This window comes from Cetorhinus maximus, chromosome 27 (assembly GCF_964194155.1).
Source record: "Cetorhinus maximus chromosome 27, sCetMax3.hap1.1, whole genome shotgun sequence".
Lineage (NCBI taxonomy): Eukaryota > Metazoa > Chordata > Chondrichthyes > Lamniformes > Cetorhinidae > Cetorhinus > Cetorhinus maximus.
Window position 1 is genome coordinate 9,992,869 of NC_135905.1, and position 22,688 is coordinate 10,015,556.

At 44.0% G+C, this 22,688-nt stretch overlaps 1 protein-coding gene across 3 annotated transcripts; it reads right to left on the reverse strand.

The window, feature by feature from the left end:
• Nucleotides 1–4,234: 4,234 nt before the first annotated feature.
• LOC144668702 (steroidogenic acute regulatory protein-like) lies at nucleotides 4,235–10,293 on the reverse strand. Of its 3 annotated transcripts, XM_078531036.1 has the most exons (8): nucleotides 10,037–10,293; nucleotides 9,023–9,305; nucleotides 8,601–8,717; nucleotides 7,702–7,847; nucleotides 6,197–6,355; nucleotides 5,907–6,091; nucleotides 5,715–5,802; nucleotides 4,235–4,799 (listed from the first exon to the last, which is right to left on the reverse strand). In XM_078531036.1, the coding sequence occupies exons 2-8, from the start codon at nucleotides 9,084–9,086 to the stop codon at nucleotides 4,689–4,691; spliced, it is 870 nt and encodes a 289-aa protein (XP_078387162.1). In that variant the 5' UTR covers nucleotides 9,087–9,305; nucleotides 10,037–10,293; the 3' UTR covers nucleotides 4,235–4,688. The 3 variants fall into 3 exon arrangements, with proteins under 3 accessions (XP_078387162.1, XP_078387163.1, XP_078387161.1); XM_078531037.1 differs by lacking the exon at nucleotides 9,023–9,305; XM_078531035.1 differs by lacking the exon at nucleotides 10,037–10,293 and having other exon boundaries at nucleotides 9,023–9,705.
• Nucleotides 10,294–22,688: the final 12,395 nt, after the last annotated feature.

The window sequence follows — 22,688 nt, forward strand, 5'->3', positions numbered from 1 at the left end:
TAATATTTCAAATCAATATACTCCTCATCCCTCTTATCTATTAGAATCATTACTGATAAATATTACTTACTCACTGTTTAATTCTTTAGGAAGGTGGTGGCATGGTGGTATTGTCACTGGACTAATATTCCATAGATCCAGGGTAATTCTCTGGGAACCTGGGTTCAAATCCCACCACAGCACATGGTGAAATTTGATTTTTTTAAAAATCTGGAATTAAGAGTCTGATGATGACTACGAAACCATTGCCAATTGTCGTATAACCCATCTGGTTCACTAATGTCCTTGAGGGAAGGAAATCTGCCATCCTTACCTGGTCTGGCCTACATGTGACAATGTGATTCACTGATAAATGCTGGCCTAGCCAAGGACGCCCACATCCTATGAATGAATATTTAAAAAAATTAATGATACTAACCATTGCAAAATATGTCCAAGTGCACACTTGGGCTGAGAGATATTCTGCAATCCTTGGATTTCATCACATCTGAAGATCTGTCTACTTTGATCTAGATAGTCTGCTTTTTGAGTGAAGCCTGGAAATTTTTAAGCTGTTTCCATACAGCAAAATTAGTGAAGTTTTCCTCTCAATGGGTGGGACTCATCTGGGAATTTTGCACTCAAATTCCGGGCACACGCTCCATCCAAATGGGTGACGTTCCAAGCTGGCTCTGAGAATTCATCCAGTGATTCCTTTTAAATATGATTCTTAAAACAGAACCCCTTTTTGTTTTTACATTTCTGTCTGTCCCCCAACACCTGGTACCATTAGTTAGTAAGTTTACCCAGGCTTTCAACGATTTATCATCGGAAAACCAAGTATTGGAATTCACAACATGATGAAACCCTGGTCTGGCTCTGTGCTGCCCCCTGTTGGATTTTGAACTTAGCTGCAAGTAAGCTCTGGTTTTCATACACAATCTGGGGTGGAAATTGCTTTGGGTCTCTTTTTTGGGCATGAAATGGTTACTGAGGCCAGCATGATATTGGGCAAAGGACCTCAATAATATTGGTTGCTTGAGCTGCTGAGCCCTGGCACTCCTGCGTAGGTTAAAATGATGAATTTTGGGCTGCTTGCCTCACTAGCTCCAGAGATAAGTATAACTTTTTAAATAAAAGCAGCAGCTATCCTTCGGGCGCAGGTCATTGATAACCGAAATCATCTCTCATTGTTGTAAAGGCAAAATATTGCAGATGCTGGCAATCTGAAAACAAAAATTTTCACCCCACCGGCCTCCGCATTCAAAGGACCATCCTCCACCATTTCTGCCAACTCCAGCATGACGCCACCACCAAACACATCTTCCCTTTACCCCCCACTTGGCGTTTCGTAGGGACCATTCCCTCTGGGACACCCTGCTCCACTCCTTCGTTCTGTCCACAAGCATGACCCAGACCTCCCTGTCGCTTGCCACTTCAACACAATCCTGCTCTCATGACCACATGTCCATCCTTGGCCTGCTGCAATGTTCCAGTGAAGCCCAATGCAAACTGGAGGAACAGCACCTCATCTTCCAATTAGGCACTTTACAGCCTTCCGGACTTAACATTGAGTTCAACAACTTCAGACCATGAACTCTTTCCTCCATCCTCACCCTTTTTGATCCCCTTTTTTCAATATTCGTTTTTATTTTTAAATTTTTTTCCCACTTATATTTATTTAGTTTTAAAAAATTTATTTCCATTTTTATTCATTGCTTTATCCTCACCTTTTAGCCTATTTTCGATCTTTTTTCCCACCACTGTCCTCTCCCCCACCCCACCCTCACTAGGGCCACCTGTCACTTGCTCATGTTGTTCTTTCCAGAGTGCTTCTCCTGGTCTGGCTATTATCGCATTCTGCTTTCTATCCTTAATGTCACCATTAGCACCTCCTTTAGCCAGTATCACCACTATTAACACCCCTTTGACCTTTTGTTCATGATATCGTTTGCAATCTCTCCTTTGCCTCCACCTATCGCTGGCCTTCTATCCAGCTTCACCTGTCCCACCCCCCTTAAACAGTATAAATTTCACCACATTTCTACTCTTTAGCTCTGAAGAAGAGTCATACGGACTCGGAACGTTAACTCTGTCTTTCTCTCCACAGAAGCTGTCAGACCTGCTGGGTTTTTCCAGCATTTTTTTGTTTTTGTTTCATCTCTCATTGTGCCTGTTACCCTCTTTGAATAAAGCCAAGCTGCAGAATTTGTTCACACCAACCGATCTCTCAGAACTTTGTTCGCATTTAGCTGGAAGAAAGGTTACAGTAAATTTTCCTCAGGGTGGCTCCACTGAGGAAGTAACTGCTTAAGCTTTTCCTTCTAGCCCAAGCCTTTTGCATGGCCTCAGGGTATTCCCAGGTTAGGCCTGCTGCCTACCTGAGATGTTTAGCACTGGGAAGGACATGCCCTGGGGTGCCAAGATTAGGGTTTTTAGATAGCTCTGTTTAGAGGTGTAGGGCTTTGGTTGATCATAAATTTGCCTCCAAAGCCTGGGAACAGAGAAGCCGCAGAAAATCTCAGGGCAGTACACAGAGATCTCTACTTCCTGTGAGGCACAATTTAAGAGGGTGATGCTCTCTACTTGCCTGGATGAGTACGTCCATTACAACAACATCCCAGCTCATTATCATGCAAGACAAAGCAGCCTCCATAATTGGCACCCCACCCACCAATTTGAACATCCACTTCCTCCATCTCTGGTGCATCATGGCTGCAGTGTACCACCTACAAGATGCAATTCAGCAAGTTACCAAGGCCACTTCAGCAGCATCTCCCAAACCTGCAGAACTTAGAAGGACAATGGCAGTTGGTGCATTGGAATACCTACAAGTGCCCACAAGTCACCCATAATTTGAACTTCAGCATATATCATCAGTCAGTCATCTTCACTGGGTCAAAACCCTGAAGCTCCATTTGTTACAGCACTGTGGGAGTACCTTCACCCCACATACTGCAGCAGTTCAAGATAAAAGCCCACTGCTACCTTTTCAAGGGCCACCAGGGATGAGCAATGAATGCCAATCTTGCAGATGATGACCATCTCCCAAGAATGAATAAAATAATGCTAGAAAGCCATGAAGGTTTGAGTCTAATTAGCTAGGATACTCTGAACAAGCATTCAAGTGCATAAGAAATAAGTAGGCCATATGACCTACAAGCCTGCTCTCTCAATCACTAAGGTCATGGCTAAAATTCTACATCAATTCCACTTTTCCTGCACTATCTCCGTATCCGTTAGTTGCCACTCCAGACGACTGAGACCAAAAATTGAGTCTTGACACTCCAGTGCAGTCTTACAGCTGGTGTAGACATGAAGCAACAAGTATAATTTTTCATTCAGATGGTTAAACCAGATAATTGTATGAGGAGTAACGTGAGTGTAAATTTTGTGGTGCACAGTCAGAGGTAGCATCTCATTGGCTTTAAGGTGCCTTGAGGTCATGAAAAGTTAAAAAAATAAATGAAAATCAATCCTTTCCTACTGTGAAGACAGACACAAAATATTTGTTTAATGTCACTACCTGTCCTTATGCCCCATTATAATTTCTCCTGTCTTTACCTCTAAGGGCGAATGTTTACCTTCATTAATCTCTTCCTGTTTACACACTTACAATCTGTTTTTATATTTCTTGCTGGTTTACTCTAATTCGATTTCCTGCCTCTATCAATTTCTCGGTCAAGCTTTGCTGATGTTTAAAACCCTCTCGATCCTCAGGCTCACTACTCTTTTTGGAAAGGTTGTAAATTTGTTTTAATCTAATACTGTCCTTAGCTTTCCTTGTTAGCCATAACTGTACCACTTTTGCCATGGAGTTTATATTCCTCAAGGAAATGTATCCTTGTTGAGTACTCTCAATTATTTCTTCAAGTACTTGCCATTGCTTATCTCTCATTAATTTAATTTCCTAAATTGCCTCAGCAAACTTGTCCCTCATTTCCCCCTTAATTGTCAAGCTTTTCATTTAAGACCCTAGTTTTAGACTTAACCACATCACTTTCAAATCTTCCCCAGAAGATCCCTTACTATAATGGTGCTTATCAACCCTGTCCCTTCATGAAATGCTAGATTTAAAATAGCCTATCAGTCACTAATTAACAGTGGATGAACAAGCATGCCAGATTAATGCTTACAAAGTCAGTTCTCAGAGCTGACAGCCATCAGTAGTGTCAAACACCCCAATCAATGTTGCTATCAGTATATTCCCAGCATTCTATGCCTGTTGATTTAGACTTCTAAGATTACTAGTAATAGACATCAAACCCAAGAGGTTTTTAATACTTCTGAACGAACAAAAATAAAAATGCAAAGATCATGAACTGCAAGTAGTTTACTAGCAAATCTTTCAAGTAATCAGAAATAAATTAATAACGTTAACATAAAAATAGCAGCAAAACACATCAGCACTACAGGATTTATAACAGTCTTCAGTTGCTTCAATCCCTTGAACTTCAAGTACTGTTTACACCTTTCAAAATATCAACACGGCTACTGAAACACAGTAATATTTAGCTGTGCTCCTATAGAATTGACACGGGTATCATCAGACATTTTCATGAGTTCCGCAAAATATTCCCTTCAATTCAAGCCTTGATTCATTGCTATGAAGTTATATCTTTGTTGCAGTACAGCACCTGACAACCAACGTAAGGTGCCTTCTAGTGATTCCATTTATATTTGCATTGCTCTTGTAGCTCCCTATGAATTCAGCAGGATACAGAAAACAAGCTAGCAGAAAGTTGCTGGCGTAAATGTTCTGTAAAATCCACCTGTGCCTGCGACAATGCTTGATTGATAAGGGATTTTGGCAGCCAACCCTTCAAACAAACCAAAAACACATTTTAATAAGAAGTTCACACATTTTATCAAGAGTTTGTGAAAACAGATATGTTTACTTAAGTATAGAATATTTTGAGAGAAAATAACGGTCTTAATAATTACAGTAAGTTTTTACTTTAATTCTTAGATCTTATTATAAATAGATTTTAACAGCCATTGTACAATGCAGTTATTTCCTCTGGGAGTCATGGAGCTTAATCCAAGGTTTGCTGTGATACCAAGCCACGAAGATCCACAAAATCTCAGAGATTATTGCTGGACTATGCTAAATTAATTCATCCCAGTGAAGACAATGAAATTGGAAACCAGTTTCCCTCACCCGGGCCAGGGAAGGGCCTGAGGTTCTGCTCTAGCCGCACCCACTAGTAAGTCTTGGGCGCTTAGGTGTCATGATGAGGCTGGGATGCGAGGCTGCCCATGGTTCAATCATTGATGCTAAGAATGAAATTGTTCGTGGCTCCCACATCAGCAAGCTGATTGGAAAATTGTGGGTGCAGTTCCTGCAACTTTCTGACAAGGCACTTGCTGTATGCAGGGGCCCAGCCACTGGTGCTGGGATTTGGAAGGTCTTGTTCTAACCTTCTAGGCTCACGTATAAAGAATGGATACTTGGCAATGCAGTGCCATTGCATTTAGAACCATCTGTTCCTGCTGACAGGGGGAAAAGCTGAGAGAGATAAACCAGGAGGTGGTGGTCTTATCGTGTCCACTGACAGTCTATACATGGCCCAGCCAGAACTGGACACATTTTTGCGCCTTGTTGTTGAATTCGGCAAGATCTGCAACAGTGTAGGGTTCCTTTAGCGATAGGCATTGCAGGAGATGTTGCATAGCCTGTGGCTCAGTTCCACATTCACAGGAGGTAGAAACACAGCATCGAGTATCAAACTAACCTTAAGGTCCATGCTGAGAAGCCAAGTAAATTGAGTCTTCTTGTTGGATGTTGGATGTAGGATAATGCAGGAAATCCCAGTTTCGGCTCTGTTTGGATAAAAATGTTGATTAGAAATCGTGGTTTCCTGTTCTTAGCTATTTGCAATAAGCGTCAGCTTGAATGATCACATTATTCTGCAGTTGCTCCATACCTCACAAAGCCTTTCTGTGGTGGCATGAACTTGGATTGTGTGGCTATTCCAGTCAAGTAGCAACGTGATTCTTCTTTCCAGCAATGCCTAACGCTCACAAAGTCTCTCTGTCCAATGATGTTACCAGCTGTGTCTCCCATGATTTCATAAGTTACCATGGTTTCATTACCAATTTTTTGCAGGACCTGAATGAATTGTGAAGAAACATTTGTCAAAATGCCATCTGTGGGCAAGCTATCCAGTGAGTATTCAACAAGTAAAAGGAAAGATTTCCACCTAGATTAACCTACATTTATGTGTTTGACGCTTGGATTCCACAAGCTCATTTGATCTACTTTTTCATAAAGTTCATTATACACGTGTTCCATAGTTGCATCCAGCACAGCCTCTAATTTGAAGACTTTTCCAGTTCCAGGCAGAACTTTGCTCACAACATTGTCACCATTCTCCTGAAAGAAAAGAGATATGTATTTCTCATTAAAACCCTTCATCTTAAAATCTTCACCCTCCACCAGTTTTGTCCCTTGATTTTACCCCACTGGGCTGTTGTATTAGTAGCCCTCTTGCATTCCACTCAACTCACTACTCTTCATTTGTAAGCCTGGCCTGGAAGGTTGCTTGACCTTGCAGGCAGCACAACTGACCTCGTCCCTGACCTCATCCAACTTGGATGCACATGAAGCAGGAGATGCTATGTATCGAATAGGCATAGCCATCTTGAATGGCTTTTAATGCTGGCAGTCTAGGGGCAAGGACCAATTATAACGCCCTTAATTTCACTCCAGTTACAATAACAACTTGGACCAGGCATCAAACCTGGCACCTTCCAAATCTGCAATGCGAGCAGGCAGATTTAACCTCTGGTTCATCATAACAGCCCTGTTTATAAGGTGTTGAATTCAAATAATTAAAGTGAAATAATTAAATCGATAAAACCAATTAAAATAAATGTAAATAATTAAGTATTGCTGAAAAAAAAGGGACATGTCGAAGTTTTTCATCTTGCACTCATCAGGACACTTTGCAAGAATACCGATATCTCAGGTATACAGATGTTTTCCCTGATATTGGTATTCTTGCAAAGTGTCCTGATGAGTGCAAGATGAAAAGCTTCGACATGTCCCTTTTTTTCAGCAATACTCAAGTCCTGTACTACCAAAAAACTATGAAATAATTAAATAAAGTAAGAGATTTGGCACCATGATATTGTGACCAGTAAAAAGGAACATTTCTTACAGAACCCTTCTTGGAGGATTTGGAGGTTCAGTAACTAAATGATTCAAGCACAAGTACACTCATTAACTATCAGGTTCCTGTTGTCACTTGTTTCAAAGGATATTTCAATAGGAAAGTTGCAAATATAACCCTGCTTTTCGAGAAAGGAGGGAGAGTGAATACAGGGAACTATGGCCCAATTAGCCAGGCATCATAGAGTTATACAGCACAGAAACAGGCCCTTCGGCCCATTGTGTCCATGCTGGGCATCAAGCACCTATCTATTCTAATCCCATTTTACAGCACTTGGCCCATTGCATCAGTTATAGGGAAAATACTGTTATTAAGGATGTGATAACAGGGCACTTAGAAAATCATAGTACGATTAGGCAGAGTCAACACTGTTTTATGAAGGAAAGTCATGTTTGACAAGTTGATGACTATATTCAAGACGGTGATTAATAGATTTTTGGAAATTAAGAGGTATGGGGATAGGGTGGGAAAGTTGAATTGATATAGAAATTCAGCCATGATCTTACTGAATGGCCAACTCCTGTTCTTATATCAGAAAGAAATTTACCATTTTGATTTCTGTTGTCCATTCAGCATCCTGGTTTAAAATGCCCAGAGCTTTTTGTAAAGCCTCTTCCCCTTGCTTAACATAGGACAGTTCTTCTGCGTTAAAAGTCTTGTTTCTTTCCAACCCTTCCTCTTCAGCCTTAAAAGCTGTGATAAAAGACAATATCATACCACAAAGTGAGTTAAGCAAAGGATACACTGCTTTTTTTCCCCTCTATAGTTTATAAGTATTGACTAGTTTGGAAAACACTCCTTGGGCAGCTGCAGGTAACTCCCCCCAAGTAAACTAGCGCACCTCTGTGTCACAAACCTTCCCTTTTGTTCTTTTTCCCACCCACCCACCTTCCACTTTCTTAAAACCCATTACATCCCTAATTTTTCCCATTCTGATGAAAGATTCTTGACCTGAAATGTTAACTCTGTTTCTATCTCTTACAGCTGCCAGAGCTGTTGAGTATTCTCATCATTTTCTGTTTTTATGTCAGATTTCCAGCATCTGTCGTACTCTGCTTTTAGCTTAATCCCATCCACCAGCCTTGGTTCCATACCCTTTAATACCCTTACTTAATAAAAAAATCTATCAATCGGTGACCAGGCATTTCTAAAGAGCTATCGTCAGAAGCAGGTGGTCTGGTCAAACATATTTCCTCCTCAGTGACCTAAACTGTTCATCTTCTGCTGCTCAAACTGTGATGAGTTGCCTTGGTTACAACCCAAGTTTGAACCTTGGACCTCTGCGGATTGTGCGGCTTATTACCAGCACCGTTTAAAGGAGCCGTACATTTCATTATCATCAAATCACTGCTGGAAACACCAAAGCACAGGTTGCTCTTAACAAAAACTGAATTCTTACAGTTAATACCTCAGCAATATAAAGACTGTGTCAAAATGCAGGCTTACCTCCCTGAAACGTCTTTTTCTGGGCCAGAATATCCCAGTTGCCTGACAGAAAATGTTCTTTTATTTTCATTCTTCTCAGCTCATGTGCTAGTGCAGCCCCTGCAATTCTTTTCAATCCTGCAGGAGTCAAGAAATTGAAATAGTTCAAATAAATCCCTCTATCCTGTCCCTAATGCATTAATGCCTCGCACAGCAGAGATAGATGCATAGGTTATTACAGTCTACACCTCTCAGTCTGCTTCATTTGAAGCAACCCAGACTTCAATCTTAACTTTAAAATTCCCACTTTGCTAAATTACTTTCACTGCTCAATTCAAATTATTTGATGATTGACTTTTTAAAACATAATTTTGAAGTCCCAGACTGTACACATATTGCACGATACTTAAAATAGTTCTAAAAAAAAAAGTGCATCCATTTACCTGTCATGTTCCTGAAATGTTGATGTGAAATTCCACAGCACAGTTTGAATGTTGCTGGTAGCATGGTTTTCAGCTAATTTCCTGCTCTGTTCTGAGCTTGTGCTGCACTTGTACAGTTTCTCTGCCTTTATACTCACTACATGAAGGCCAGCAGTTCAGATAAGGAGAGCGCAGATAGATACCCACCAGATGAACTCAGCATTCAAGGACAGAAGCAGAGGGAGCGATGAATGTCGCACTATCAGAGGGCACTTGGTGATAGCCTCCTGAGTAATGTACAGTACTGTGAAATGAAGAATTACTCACTGATGGACCGAAGGCATTTCTTCATTTGTTACAGTAATGCAGCAAGTGTTAGCAAATCATCTATTACCTGGAGGGAACTGGTACTAAACCAAGCAGGCTACTCGAATGCCCTCTTTCGCACCCAGTCAGGCTGCTAGTGTTTGCTTGGGTGTAAGTACAGAATGCTGAAAATTCACCTTTGGTCTGATCTAGGCTTGCAATCGCTGGTTGGGCATATTCCTGGAGGTTTCCTCATTTGATCTTGTGCCTCCAACCACCCCATCTTCACACTTCCACCATTTAGCCCTTTCCTCAACCAATCACAAGGCAAACAGATGCTTCAATACCCAGCCAGACGATGTTTGACTCTGTCAAACTGCCTTCTCTCCCGATCCCCAGTATTTTTCAAAATAGTCAATGAATATATATTTAAAGATAATGAAAGAGAGGCTCTTTTTAATGGGTTAATGGTGGGGGTGTCCTCCAGATCGGTCTCCGATTCCTGGAGATTGCAGGTCAGTCTGAGAAGGTGGTAGCTACTTAGCTCGATCATGGCAGGAGAAAGAGAAGCTTATGTTTCAAGCAATCAGAGCTAACCAGTGAAAAGGCAATGAGTTAGAAAATGGTATTGCAAACAAGTTTCTAAGGTGAAGAAAATGTATGAAAGTTATACTGCATAAACGACTGTTGTTTATACACTGTAACGCCCTGTATTGTATTCTTACTCACCTGGAATTTTGGTCAACTGAGGCAACCCTTGCCTCTTCCAATGATGTAGGTGAGCACTGAAGGTCCCATGTCACTATCTGAAGAAGAGCAGGGAATCCTCCTGGCTCCTGGACACCAGTGCTGCTTAATAACAATAACAACAAGCAGATGAATTGCTGATTCACCTCAGTCGTGAGAACTTGAGGAGACGTTCACTCATCTATCCCTCGTAGCAATGACGTCCGTTGGAGTCCTCTCAGATCTAATATTCCAAAATCCTTTCACCAGCAAGGGAAAAAAATGGAATTGGAATGACAGGGTCGGTTGGAAGCCCCACACGCTTTAATTCTGTACTAGTTAAGGCTTTCAAAGGTTACGGGGAGAAGGCGGGAGAATGGGGTTGAGAAACTTATCAGCCATGATTGAATGGCGGAGCAGACTCGATGGGCCGAATGGCCTAATTTCTGCTCCTATGTCTTATGGTCTTAACTAAAGTCCAAGATAATTCACAAATTTACGAATAAAAGGAAGAAAGAAGAAAGGGAAAGAGGGAAGAAACAAAACAGATGAAGAACAAAGATGAGAGCAAATATACGTGTAGAGGGAAGCAAATGGGTGACTGCTGGAGAGAGAGAGATAGCGAGAGGGAGAGAAATTTGAAAGTAACATCAAATTCTCATCTTCCGACACACAGTACAGGACCCTGGCTGTGGATGCGCATCCAAGGAAAGTTAGGGCATTGCAAGACGACAGCAGATTTCTTTGCAAATTATTCATTGTTTTAAAATACTTTCTGTGGCGATTATGAAGTCGTGCAGGGTCGGTGTATTTTTCATGTGTTCTTCAACTTGTGACGCCAATCATTTGCAATATGTTGTGCTGACCACAAGGGGGTGGTGTTGCAATTACTGTTGTCGCTGTCAATGGTCATGTTTTGGTTTGCTTTATATTTGTGTAAATATAAAAAAAAACTGGCATTTATATAGCGCCCTTAACATCGTAAAACATCCCAGAAATGCTTCACACGAGCATTATCCAACAAAATTTGACACCAGAGTCAAAGGAGACATTGAGTCAGATAACCAAAAACTTGGTCAGAGAGGTGAGTCTGAAAGGAGGAAAGTGAGGTGGAGAAACAAAGAGGAGTCGGGAGCGACCCTTGAGTTTGGGGCCTAGGTAATTGAAGGCATGGCCATCGATGGTGGAACGATTACGACTGGGAATGTACAAGAGGCCAGTGAGATATTTCTTGAGGATTGTCGGGCTGGGGGAAGCTCACACAGAGAGGGAGGTGTGAGGCTGCCGGAGAGCAGGGGATTGCAACACCAGCACCAGAATGTGCAAGCTTTGCTTAAACTGGGTCAGCGAGCACCGAGGAGATGGGTGAGCAGGTCTTGGTGTAATTAAGGACAAGGACAGCAGAGTTTCGGATAAGCTGAAGGGCAGATCGTTCCCTTGGCGGGCGGGCGCGGCCTGGGAGCGGCTGCGAGATCGACTGCCGCCTCTGGTTGGTCTCTGACCGCGATTTCACACCGGGCGGCCAATTAACGGCCAGCCAGCAGGATGTGCGCTCTGGGAGCCTCCTGGGAGCGCTGCTGGGGTGCAGGAGGAGTGCGAGCACTGAGGCGTTAAAGATGCAAAGGCTTATCCGCCCGCCCGCCAACCAAACAGCTGAGCGGGCAGTGATAGATGCAGCTGACTTAATTACTTAAGGGCTTAATTGTCAGCGGGCGCCCTTCCACCTCTCGCGCACTGAAAGATCACGAGAGCGCCCGATGACCTCGGGAGGCTCGATGACATCATCGCGCGCTATTTCACTCCCGCTCGGGTCAGGCACGTGCCCACCCACGGGACGAAAAATTCTGCCCTAAGGTCCCGGACAGTGGAAGATGGGAGGCCGTTCAGAAGCGCGTCGGAATAATCAAGGTTAGAAGTAACTATTTGGAGTTGGAGCAGCACGTCAACTGAGGCATGAGTGGAATCGGTGATGCCAAAGAAGCAGAAATAGGCAGACTTGCTGGTGACGTGGATATGTGGTTGGAAGTTCATCTTTGGGGGAAAAACCTGATACTGAGGTTGCAAGTGGCCTTGTTCAGCCTCAGACAGTTGCCAGGTGGATTAGATACCCAGGGAACGGGGCTTGCATTAGGGACCACAAAATGGCCTCAGTCTTCCCAACATTTAGTTGGAATCTAGGAATGCCCGGTGGTGAGAAAGTTGAGCTAGATAGCATCAGAGATGCTGATCACAGCAACCTGCCCCGTACTTTCTAGCGGGTCTGACAGCATCTGTGGAGAGGGAAGCAGAGTTAACCTTTCGAGTCCGCATGTCGTTTCAGCTCTGATGAAGAGTCATACGGGCTCGAAACGTTAACTCTGTTTCTCGCTCCACAGATCCTGCCAGACCTGCTCGAGCTCTTCCGGCACTTTCTGTTCTTATTTCAGATTTCCAGCATCCACAGTATTTGGCTTTTACCGAACTTTCCAGCCTTTTGCAAAACAAGGGGAGCACAGAACACGATAGAGATGTGGTGCAGGCGTAGAAAGGGAGCAAATGGAAGAGGATTAGAGAGACGTAAAGAAAGAAAGCAAAGGTAGAAAGCTGAGTGAGACAGACAGTAGGGAATAAATACAAGGAAAACGTGGAGAAAAATTATAGTTAGTGACCCAAGGTGTTATGATGGTAAGATTGAAACAAAAATTCTAAAACCCCTATTGGGAAGGGACCACTTTTTTTAAACACTCTACAATACATTGCATTGATCCCTTGTCCCTTTGAACATCTCTTAAAGCAAGGCAGATATTAAAGGTCACCGATTGAAGAAGAGTGGGGAGTTTTCCTGCTCCCCAAACCAATACACAGTCAACAAACTGCTGATTCACACCTCAGTCCAACATAACAGCATTTGAAAGTGAAGTGACATATGCCAAAATCTTGACCTGTCCAGACAGGCTGGTCAGTAACTGAAAGTGCACCAGATGGTGACCGAGGATAGTCACAGTGTGCCCAGTGAAGCTGTAAAGATCGCTGTTTGCTAGCAGCACACTCTTAAACATGTTTCAAATCCTCTAAAAAGCAAAAGCTGAAAACGTTGACAATTTGCAATAAATAGAGCAGATGAAACATCCGAAAAGGAAGGATTAATAAAAAAACATGAAGACACACGCAGGTCCGAGGAGCTGAAGGACCTACTCCTATTCAGATCATCATCAGCTAACTGTTATGTTTTACCATCGGGTCGCTTTGATCGCCAACTGGCTGCACACCAGGCGAGTCGATTATAATATACTGCAGACGCAGAGACCAATACGAAATGAAGCACATACTATTTATTTACACAGACGACAGAGAACTAACCAACCTTCTCCAACCAGACCCTACTCTAGACTAACATCAACATGGTAGCCTTCGCTACGCAGCTATTGGGTCTTACAGTCATGTGGTCAATGTGCTCACACTCTCTTAAAGGTGTATTACACCTCAGATTACCACGCTAACCCAGAGCATTCACCTATCTGCTTTCAAAACACCTTGGCCTTGTTGTGGGTTTCTGTTTATCTGTATGTTCTTCTATGTGTTTAGAAATAGGGACAGAGTTAAGTGCTGTAACTCCACAACACTCTGGAGGGTGCATCAAATGCAGGGTTGGAATCGTCTATATTGAACCTCATTTAGAGGATATTTAAGATAATCACTGGCCGCCTCTTTTAAAAGATATGAGGCAGTTCACATTAGATAAGGAGGATTATGAGAGTAGGCTTCAAACTCCAACACCCAACTTTAACTAATTGAAATGTAGTGCCAAGCCTGTTTCATTACCAGCAAGGGATTTTAGCTTGTGGTATTAGTACTTGTTTGAATGGCATTCTTTGTTTCTTCGAAATACAGAAAGACTTGCAATTTATATGGCACCTTTCGCAACCTCAGAACACCCCCCCAAAGCCTCTGATGATGTGCTCTCGTAGTGTGACCACCATTGTAGGAAATGGGTAAATGCCTCCATTCCACCGATACAGAGGAATGAAAATGCAGGGTTGTTGGAATGTAGGATGTTTTACCGCAGGGAGTGCTTAAAGCAGGGACCATTGCATCTTTTAAGAGAAAAGTGGATAATTACTTTAAGCGGGGTTACATACGTGGCTGTGGAGAATGCACAGGGCAGTGGGATTTGTTTTGAAATGTATATAAAGAAGGAACCGAATTTCTGCCCTGCCAATTTCTAAGTTTCTATGGCTTTTCCATGTTAGAAATTTGTCACTTTGAGTGTAGGAAAACAATTGGCAGCCTGAAAAGATTTCCCCGAGTGTTTTGAGAGATTTCACATGTTTTATTTTGCCTTCTTTCTCAATATTTATTTATGACTGAATTACAATTAATAAATGGGCAAATTGCAATTTAAAAATCAGATATAAGCCAATCCACTGAAAGAAATTCGAAAGGAAGATGTGGATTTATGTAGCGCCTTTCGCGCCCCTAGAATGTACCAAAGCGCTTTACAGCCAGTGAAGTGCTTTTGAAATGTTGTCACTGTTGGAATGTCAGAATCGCAGCGGCCAATTTGCGCACAGCAAGCTCCCACAAACATTAATGACAGAAGACTGGTTTCAGTGCCATTGGTTGAGGTATATAAATGGTGGCTGGGACACCGGGGAGAACTCCCCTGTGCTTCTTCGGATGGTGTTATATGATCTTTGACAACCGCACCAGCCCGTCCCAAGGAGAAGGCAGATAGGGACTAGGTTTAATATCTCATCAGAGAAATGGAACCTCCGACAGTGCAGCACAGAGGTGTCAGCCCCAATTACCTGCTCAAAACCAATCACCTTCGGCTTCCTCCCCAAAGTATTCCAATCCTCCTGGCTTCATGTCTATTTTCGGAAGAACCTCAGGACATTTCAACATGTGAAAATGCATTATCTGAATGCAAACTGTGGTTGGTGTCTATTCTAGATTTTTAGCGTCTTCCTTTTGGTACAAATTCAAAGTTCAACTAAAATAAATGTGGCAATATAATAACTGCTAATTGTCTCGTATTATCAGGAGGAATAAAACATGGGACCAGCTGCATGAACCACCTACACAATTCATTGTTTGTGGCATAAACCTGTTCGAAAAACTATTTACTCTGCACAGGTTTTTAGAATAAACTTTAAGTAAAGATCTTAATGGAGATTATTTCATCATATTGACACAGGCCTGTTGAAATCAGAATTCTCAAAGCCCCGCCGAAACCACTTGAACGATTGCGAGGTGTACACCTCGATCCAGTTTGTAGCATTCTTGTCTCTGCCTCAGAAGGATCCCCAGAAAAGGACCCCGCCCCAGGATTAGCTCATCCCCCCCTCCCCCACCAAGCCATGGGGCAGAATTATCCTCTCGTCAGGTGGATGCGTGCCCGGCCTGAACGAGCGTAAACCGACGCGCGATGATGTCAGGCGAACGTCCCGACGTCATCGCGCACTCGCGTGATATTTCGGTCAGCGGGTGCGCGCAGGAGTTGGCAGTGCGCCCGCTGACAATTAAGCGGCCTATTTAAGGCCCTTAATCAATTAATTGACTAGAATTTTTCGCTGCCCGTCCGACCATTCAGTTGGCGGGCGGGCGAAAAGGCTAAGCGGCCTTTGCGTTTTTGGTGAAACCTCATCCACGGCCGGGATGAGGTTTCGACCAGTGATTTTAAAAAAAGCCTTTTAATGCTCATAATTAACACGTCCCTGCTCCTGTGACAGAGTCACATGAGGCGAGCTCTGTGCCCCAAGGGAGCTTTTACTCTGCGAATTTCAGCACTCGCGCTCCTCCCGCATCCCCGCCCCCCCATCCCGGCAACGCGCGTTTCCCGCTGTTAATTGGCCAGCCAGTGTGAAATCGATGTCGGGGGTGCCCGATCGTGGGTGGGATGGTCGGCTTCCCGACTGCCCCCAGGGCTCACCCGCTGACTGGAAAGTCCCGGCCATGGACTAACCTCGTTCTGCAGCTTCCACTGGACTGGTCTCTGCCTGAATGGAATCCTAGCCTTTCAACCAGGGGTGGAGAGTTGTCGTTGGCGTTTATACCCATTAGCATGTCGGGGGGAACTCCAGTGAACCCCATTTCTGGTTCCCCCTCACGCTAACACTCCACCTCTCACCGCCCCACTCCTGGCAGAACAGCTAAGTTAAAACCCAGCTCCTTATCTCTGGGAATAGCAACTCTGATATCCAGGCAAAATGCAAAGATCCAAGTTTGGGGTTTCAAACCAGCTGCTCTGGACCACAGTCTCCATTGTGCTTCCTGTAGATATTTGGCATCAGCAGGAATTCAAGGAGTGATGAACAACAACAATTTCCTATTTATGTAGCACCTAAAGCATTCAAGGTGCTTCACAGAGACATCCCAGAAGGGGAAAAAAAAACAGTAAAAGCTAAGAAACAAGAGTACTGGTCCAAACTGGTCTTGTATGCCTTAAAATGGAACACCAGTAAAAAGTGGGAAATAAGAGTACTGGTCCAAACTGTTTTTTTTCCTTCTGGGATTATAAGACAAAATTTGACACTGAGCCACATGAAGAAATAATAGGGCAGATGACCAAAAGCTTGGTCAGAGGGGTAGATTGTAACGCACACTGTAAAGGAGGAAAGTGAGGTAGAGAAGCAGGCGGCTTTAGGGAGGACGTTCTAGAGTTTAGTGCCAAGGCAGCTGAAGGCATGGCCAGCAATGGTGGAATGATTAACTCAAGAGGTCAGAATTAGAGGGGCACAGATATCTCGGGGGGTTGTAGAGCTAGAGGAGATTACAGAGGTAAGGGTGAGGCCTTAGAGGGTTTTGAAAACAAAGAGGTGACATTGCTTAACTGGGATCGAATGTCGGTGAATAGGATTCGATGCGACTTAGGACATGGGCAGCTCATGTCATGTCACTAAACGGCAACATATAGCTGAAATTTGGGAGAGGTAGGTCAAAGGTAGATCCTATGTGGACGCCAGAAGTAACGGTGTGGGAGTGGGAAGAGAAACTATTGCTGGTGACTATCTGGCTTCAATAGATGAGAATGGAACTAGGTGACTGCAAACACACCCAGCTGGACAATGGTGGTGAGCTGCCAGATGAGTATGGTATAGTCAGCTATGTCAAAGGTTGCAGACAGGTCTAGGAGGGATAATTTACCTTTGTAACAGCCACATAGGATTTCACCTATGACTTTAGACCATTTTGCTACTGTAGCAGGGATAGAAGCCATTGGAGGGGTTCAAAACTGGAGTTCCACAAAAGTTGGGCATGGATTTGGGAGGTATCTGTACATTCAGTGACTTTGGAGAGGGAAGGGAGCTTGGGGGTAGGACTATAGTTATAGGAACATTGGACCAGGAATTGGCCATTCAGCCCCTCGAGTCTGCACTGCCATTCAACTAGATCATGGCTGATCATCTACCTCAATGTAACTTCCCCGCACTATCTCCATATCCCTTGATGTCATTAGTCTCCAGAAATCTATCAATTTCTGTCTTGAATATGCTCAATGATTGAGCTTCCACAGCCTCTGGGGTAGAGAATTCCAAAGATTCACCGCCCTCTGAGTGAAGAACTTCCTCCTCATCTCAGTCCTAAATATCCTGAGACTGTGTCCCCTGGTTCTAGACTCACCAGCCAGAGGAAACATCCGATCCACATCCACCCTGTCACACCCTGTAAGAATTTTGTAGGTTTCAATGAGATCACTCTCGTCCCTCTAAACTCGGGAGAATACACACCCAGTCTCCTCCATCTTTCCTCATAGGACAATCCCGCCACTCAGGGAATGGGTGGATGATCTCAATCTTAGTGCCCATGAGCTCCTTGATGTTGTTATTGGAAGGGAGGATGAAGAAGACAGGGGCAAGAGGATGAAGCAGCACTGACACAAATTGTTGAGGGTGGAGTGTTAATTTAATATTTGATGAGGACAAGAATGCTCAAGGCTATGTCTTAAAAACACCTAGAACAATTCTTCTGTTTTCTCCTATCTCGAAGGTACTGATCATTAAAATTCCAGCACACTGCCCAGTACCCCATCAGGTGAGCATTATTATTGGACAAGGCCAAAGACAGTGAGACCTTCGTTTTCCAATTTGGGTGCATATTGATTGAGGCGTACTGTACACTCTTGATTCAGTCCGACTTTCCAGCTCTGGGGTTGTTTGGGTGCCTGAGGCCTGGCTCTAAGCTGATGGTAAACAGCGGCAGATCTTTTTAGCTCTTGGCACTGCGCCCATGGCCTGTGCAGGGCGACAGCCCTGGGAGTGATCGCCCCCTCATAGCTTAGCGGGCCAAGCGGCGAACACCAGATATCGGTTCTTAAGCTCGCCAGAGTCCTGAGCAGGAAAATGGGGAAACGTGCAGTCGAGCTGGCACGTGACACAGCGTTGGCACTGCTATTTAGAGACGGAGTGGCAGGGAGCCAGGGGGCACAGCAGAGTTCAGCAACGAGCATCTTCTGAGCCAGTCCAGTTGACAGGAATGGGGCTTCGGGAGGCGTTCAGTGATCAGAAACGCTAAACCTCGTTCTCTGCCGGATAATTGACTGTCAACCATTGCCGAAGACATCATCACACGGGAAGCTGCCAACGAAGGGCATTGGGTTGCAATTTGTGACCTTTGCTGGCTCTCTCCTCCTCCCTAAAGGGACCTTCCTGGGATATGACGATCATTTTGTAAATGCTGCGCAGGTGACTCAACCCCAACAAGAGAATGAAATCTGGATTTTTCTGTAAGCTTCTGCATTATGCTATGCAACGGTTTCATCTAGTAAGCCATCTGGGAGTTTCCCAACCTTAACATCAGCCCCAAGCCTTGTTTAGCCTTAATAGACTTGTTTTTGATAACTTGAGATGTTTTATGTTTTAATGGTTTATTTTAAAGTATAATTGCATCATATAATAATCATCTGCAGTCAAAATTAATAGTTATAATGGTGCGTAGTCTCAACAAAAGATACTGTTTAGGAAATGTATTTTTGCATCAGTGTTTGATTAAGTAGAAAGGATCCAACTAACACCAAGGGACAGGTTCTTAAAGTGGTGTCTAGAATTCTATGAGTTTGAGGACCCTGTACCAGGTTTCAGAAATTGTCCTCCGATGCTGGTGATGATGTGAGCGGTGCATTAGCCGCGGTCACACCCCTGTCTAAAGTGTGTTGGCATATTTCAGAAAACTCAGGGTGATTTCCTTACTTCTCACAAAGTTGGAGTCTGAGCGACCACAGCTGGACTGTATTAGTGTCAAAAGTAGAAGAGGCAGTGAATATTGTAAATAGCCTTCGGACCACAAGAACTGTCGAGGCGGAGTGAGATATCACCGGGAACATAGTCAGCTCATTGCCCACACTGTGTGGGCTGTTAGAAATGAATCTTTCCTCTTGGAAGAACAGACACCTCGTTAATATTGTATCTAGCTAATTAGTGACATTGTCACCCTGATCGTTTTGTCATGGGTACAGTGATGTCGTGGTTATATTACTGGACTGACAATACCCTCTGTAGGGGTTAATATCGCAGTGGGCTGAAATCCCAGCATGGCAGTTTGAGATCTTAAATAAATCTGTAAATAAAACGCTGGTGTCAGAAAAAGTGGCCATAAAGCCAACTTGTTATCAAAATCAAAGGCTATAGGGAAGGAAATCGGCCGACCTTATCTCGTCCAGCCAATAGGAACCTCTGGTCCCACACTAACATGCCACCCTGGGTTGGAGTGACCACCACACAGTGACCTATAGCAAAAAGGAAAATGGTTGTGTTGTTGGAGGCCAATCAGCTCAGCCCCAGGACACTGCTGCAGAGCCATGGCCCAGGTCAACCATCTTCAGCCACTTCATCAATGGTCACCATAAGTCAGATCTGGGGCTGTTCAATGATGATGGGGGCATCACAACACATACCACAGACCTGGAAAACATTCATGCTTGTGCCTATAAGCGCCAAGTAAGATTTGCGCCGCACAAGTGCCAGGCAATGACCATCTCCAACAAGAGCGAATTTAACCACCTGCACTTAACCAATTGCCACCTCCCCCACCATCAACATCCTGAAGGGTCAAAGTTGAGAGTTCTGCAGAAGAGTCATACGGACTCGAAACGTTAACTCTGTTTCTCTCTCCACGGATGCTGCCAGACCTGCTGAGTTTGTCCAGCATTTTCTGTTTTTATTACTCAAGAAACATAACGCCGTCCAGCAGTTCACTAGATCAGCACCTCTTCCACTATTTTAAGCATCTATTCTCTCCACCACCAGCATACCATGTGTACCATCTACAAGAGTGTAGTAAATCACCGAGGCTTCCTTGACAGCACCTCCCAAACTACTGGCCTACACCATCTTCAAAAACAAGGCCTAGAGAAGCATGAGAACACCTCTAAACTCATCGCTAAGTCACACACCATCCTGACTTGGATAAATACCTATTGGAGAAACATGCTCTGGGAGGCTTCTTAGTCAAACAGAACAAACCTATTTACACAAGAGCTTCCAGGGCTGCTTGTATCCAGCCAGCCTCTCTTACAGCCATCTTTCCTAGGGAACCCCTCCCTAGAATTTATTCCCCGCGCTAGGGACACATTGGTTAAACAAATCACGTGACCCCCCTACTCAGTTGAACTGGCCTTAAAGTGACAGACATCGCACCTGCTGCTTCGCCAAGACCTGCTTAACAATAATGGGGAGCACCTTCACCATATAGACTGCAGTAGTTAATAAGGAAGTCCATCACCACCAAGGGCGATTAAGGATTGACAATAAATGCTGGCCTTACTTGTGATGTCCACATCCTGAGGATGAATTTTTAAAAAAAACAAGTTTTGGTATGCCTTGTGCAGAAAGCCTTCGAAGGGGCAATCAAAGGGTTCGTATAAATTGTTGCACTGCAGTTTGGGTTATATTGTGAGTGAAGTCTAGCCTGTGAAGCATTAGCAGCATGTAGTGGAACAGAATCTGAATGGGCATTTCACAATGCTGTGCAGATTGCAAGCAATTCTTCAAAAAGGAGCTAACCTCTGATCCACCTCATCATGAATCAGAGTCATCACAGCCCTGTATCTCCATAACAAGCGCTATACAATTTCAGAACCAGGCATATCCGTTCAATAACAAATCATACAGAATATAAAGCTGCCCTGTCAGAGCCTTTTCATTTCAACTCTAATGACTCCATTGTGAATCTATCCTTTTGCACAGGAACAGGGGACATTGTTGGAACAGACTGTCCTGGGAGGAAGTAGAGTTAGAGAGAAGCTGGTGGACGTTTGAGGGAAACAATGACTCAGAGACTGACCAGAGAGATATTTACTCATCGTCTCTGATGGAGAACCCAAGGTTAATTAGCGTTGTAGATCTTCATCCTGAAAGTTAGAAAGTCATACAGGATGTCAATTCAATGTCTAAGATTCAAACCTGATTGGCAAAGCTCCTCCCTGGGATTGTGCGGTCATAAAATTCCCCCTTTAGCATATCTGCACACTGCGTTGGTTACTTTGTGTGAATTCATAGAATGGCTTAGACACAGAAAGAGGCCATTTGGCCTGTCCTTCCCATGCTGGCACTCTGCGAGATCACTCAGGTAGGCCCACAGCCCTTTCCTTGTAGCCCTCCAATTTTTTCTCTTCAGATAATTATCCAATTCCCTTTTGAAAGCCCCGATTGAACCTGCCTCCACCACATTCTCAGGCAGTGCATTCCAGACCCTAACCACTTGCTGCATGAAGTTTTTCCTTATGTCACCTTTGCTTCTTTTGTGAATCACTGTTAATCAGTGTCCTCTGGTTCTCGATCCTACCACCAATGGGAATAGTTTCTCCCTCTCTACTCTGTCTAGACCCCTCATGAACACCTCACTGCAGGAATTCATCAAGCCTCCTTCGACAGCACCTTCCAAACCCACAGCCACTATCATCTAGAAGGACAAGGGCAGCAGATAGATGGGAACACCACCACCTGGAAGTTCCCCTCCAAGCCACTCACCATCCTGACTTGGAAATATATCGCCGTTCCTTCACTGTCTCTGGGTCAAAATCCTGGAACTCCCTCCCTAACAGCACTGTGGGTGTACCTACACCATATGGACTGCAGCGGTTCAAGAAGGCAGCTCACCACCACCTTCTCAAGGGCAATTAGGGATGGGCAATAAATGCTGGCCCAGCCAGCAAAGTTCACATCCTGTGAATGATTTTTTTAAAGAAATCAATATCCACTCAACCTTCTCTCTAAAGAGAATAGCCCCAGCTTCTCCAATGTATCTGCGTAACTGAAGTCCTTCATCCGTGGAACTATTCTAGTGAATCTTTTCTGCGTTCTCTCTAAATCCTTCACATCCATCCTAAAGGGCAGTGCCCAGAACTGGACACAATACTCCAGCTGTGGCCAAACTGGAGTTTTGGAAAGAGCCATCATAACCGCCTTGCTATTGTTCTCTATGCCCCACTTTACAAAGCCCAAGATCCCCGATACCTTTATAGACACATTCTCCTGCGTGCCCTTCAACAATTTGCGCACATTGCTGGGGAAGCTCGCTACACACATGAGGGAGAAATGACGATAAAGAATGGTGATAGGAGTTTCATGTGGAGCAGAAATACCAAGATGGACCTGTTGGGTCTGTTACTGTGTGATGCAATCCATGCAATTCCAAGTAATTTCAACCATTTGTACCTCTGAGAAAATATTCTGAGGAT

Coding starts and splice junctions, on each gene's coding strand:
- LOC144668702 (XM_078531036.1), bottom strand. CDS start 9,086: ATGCTACCAGCAACATTCAAACTGTGCTGTGGAATTTCACATCAACAT. Junction 8,718..9,022: donor ACATTTCAGGAACATGACAG/GTAAATGGATGC, acceptor TGACTCCTGCAG/GATTGAAAAGAATTGCAGGG. Junction 5,803..5,906: donor CCACAGAAAGGCTTTGTGAG/GTATGGAGCAAC, acceptor TTATCCAAACAG/AGCCGAAACTGGGATTTCCT.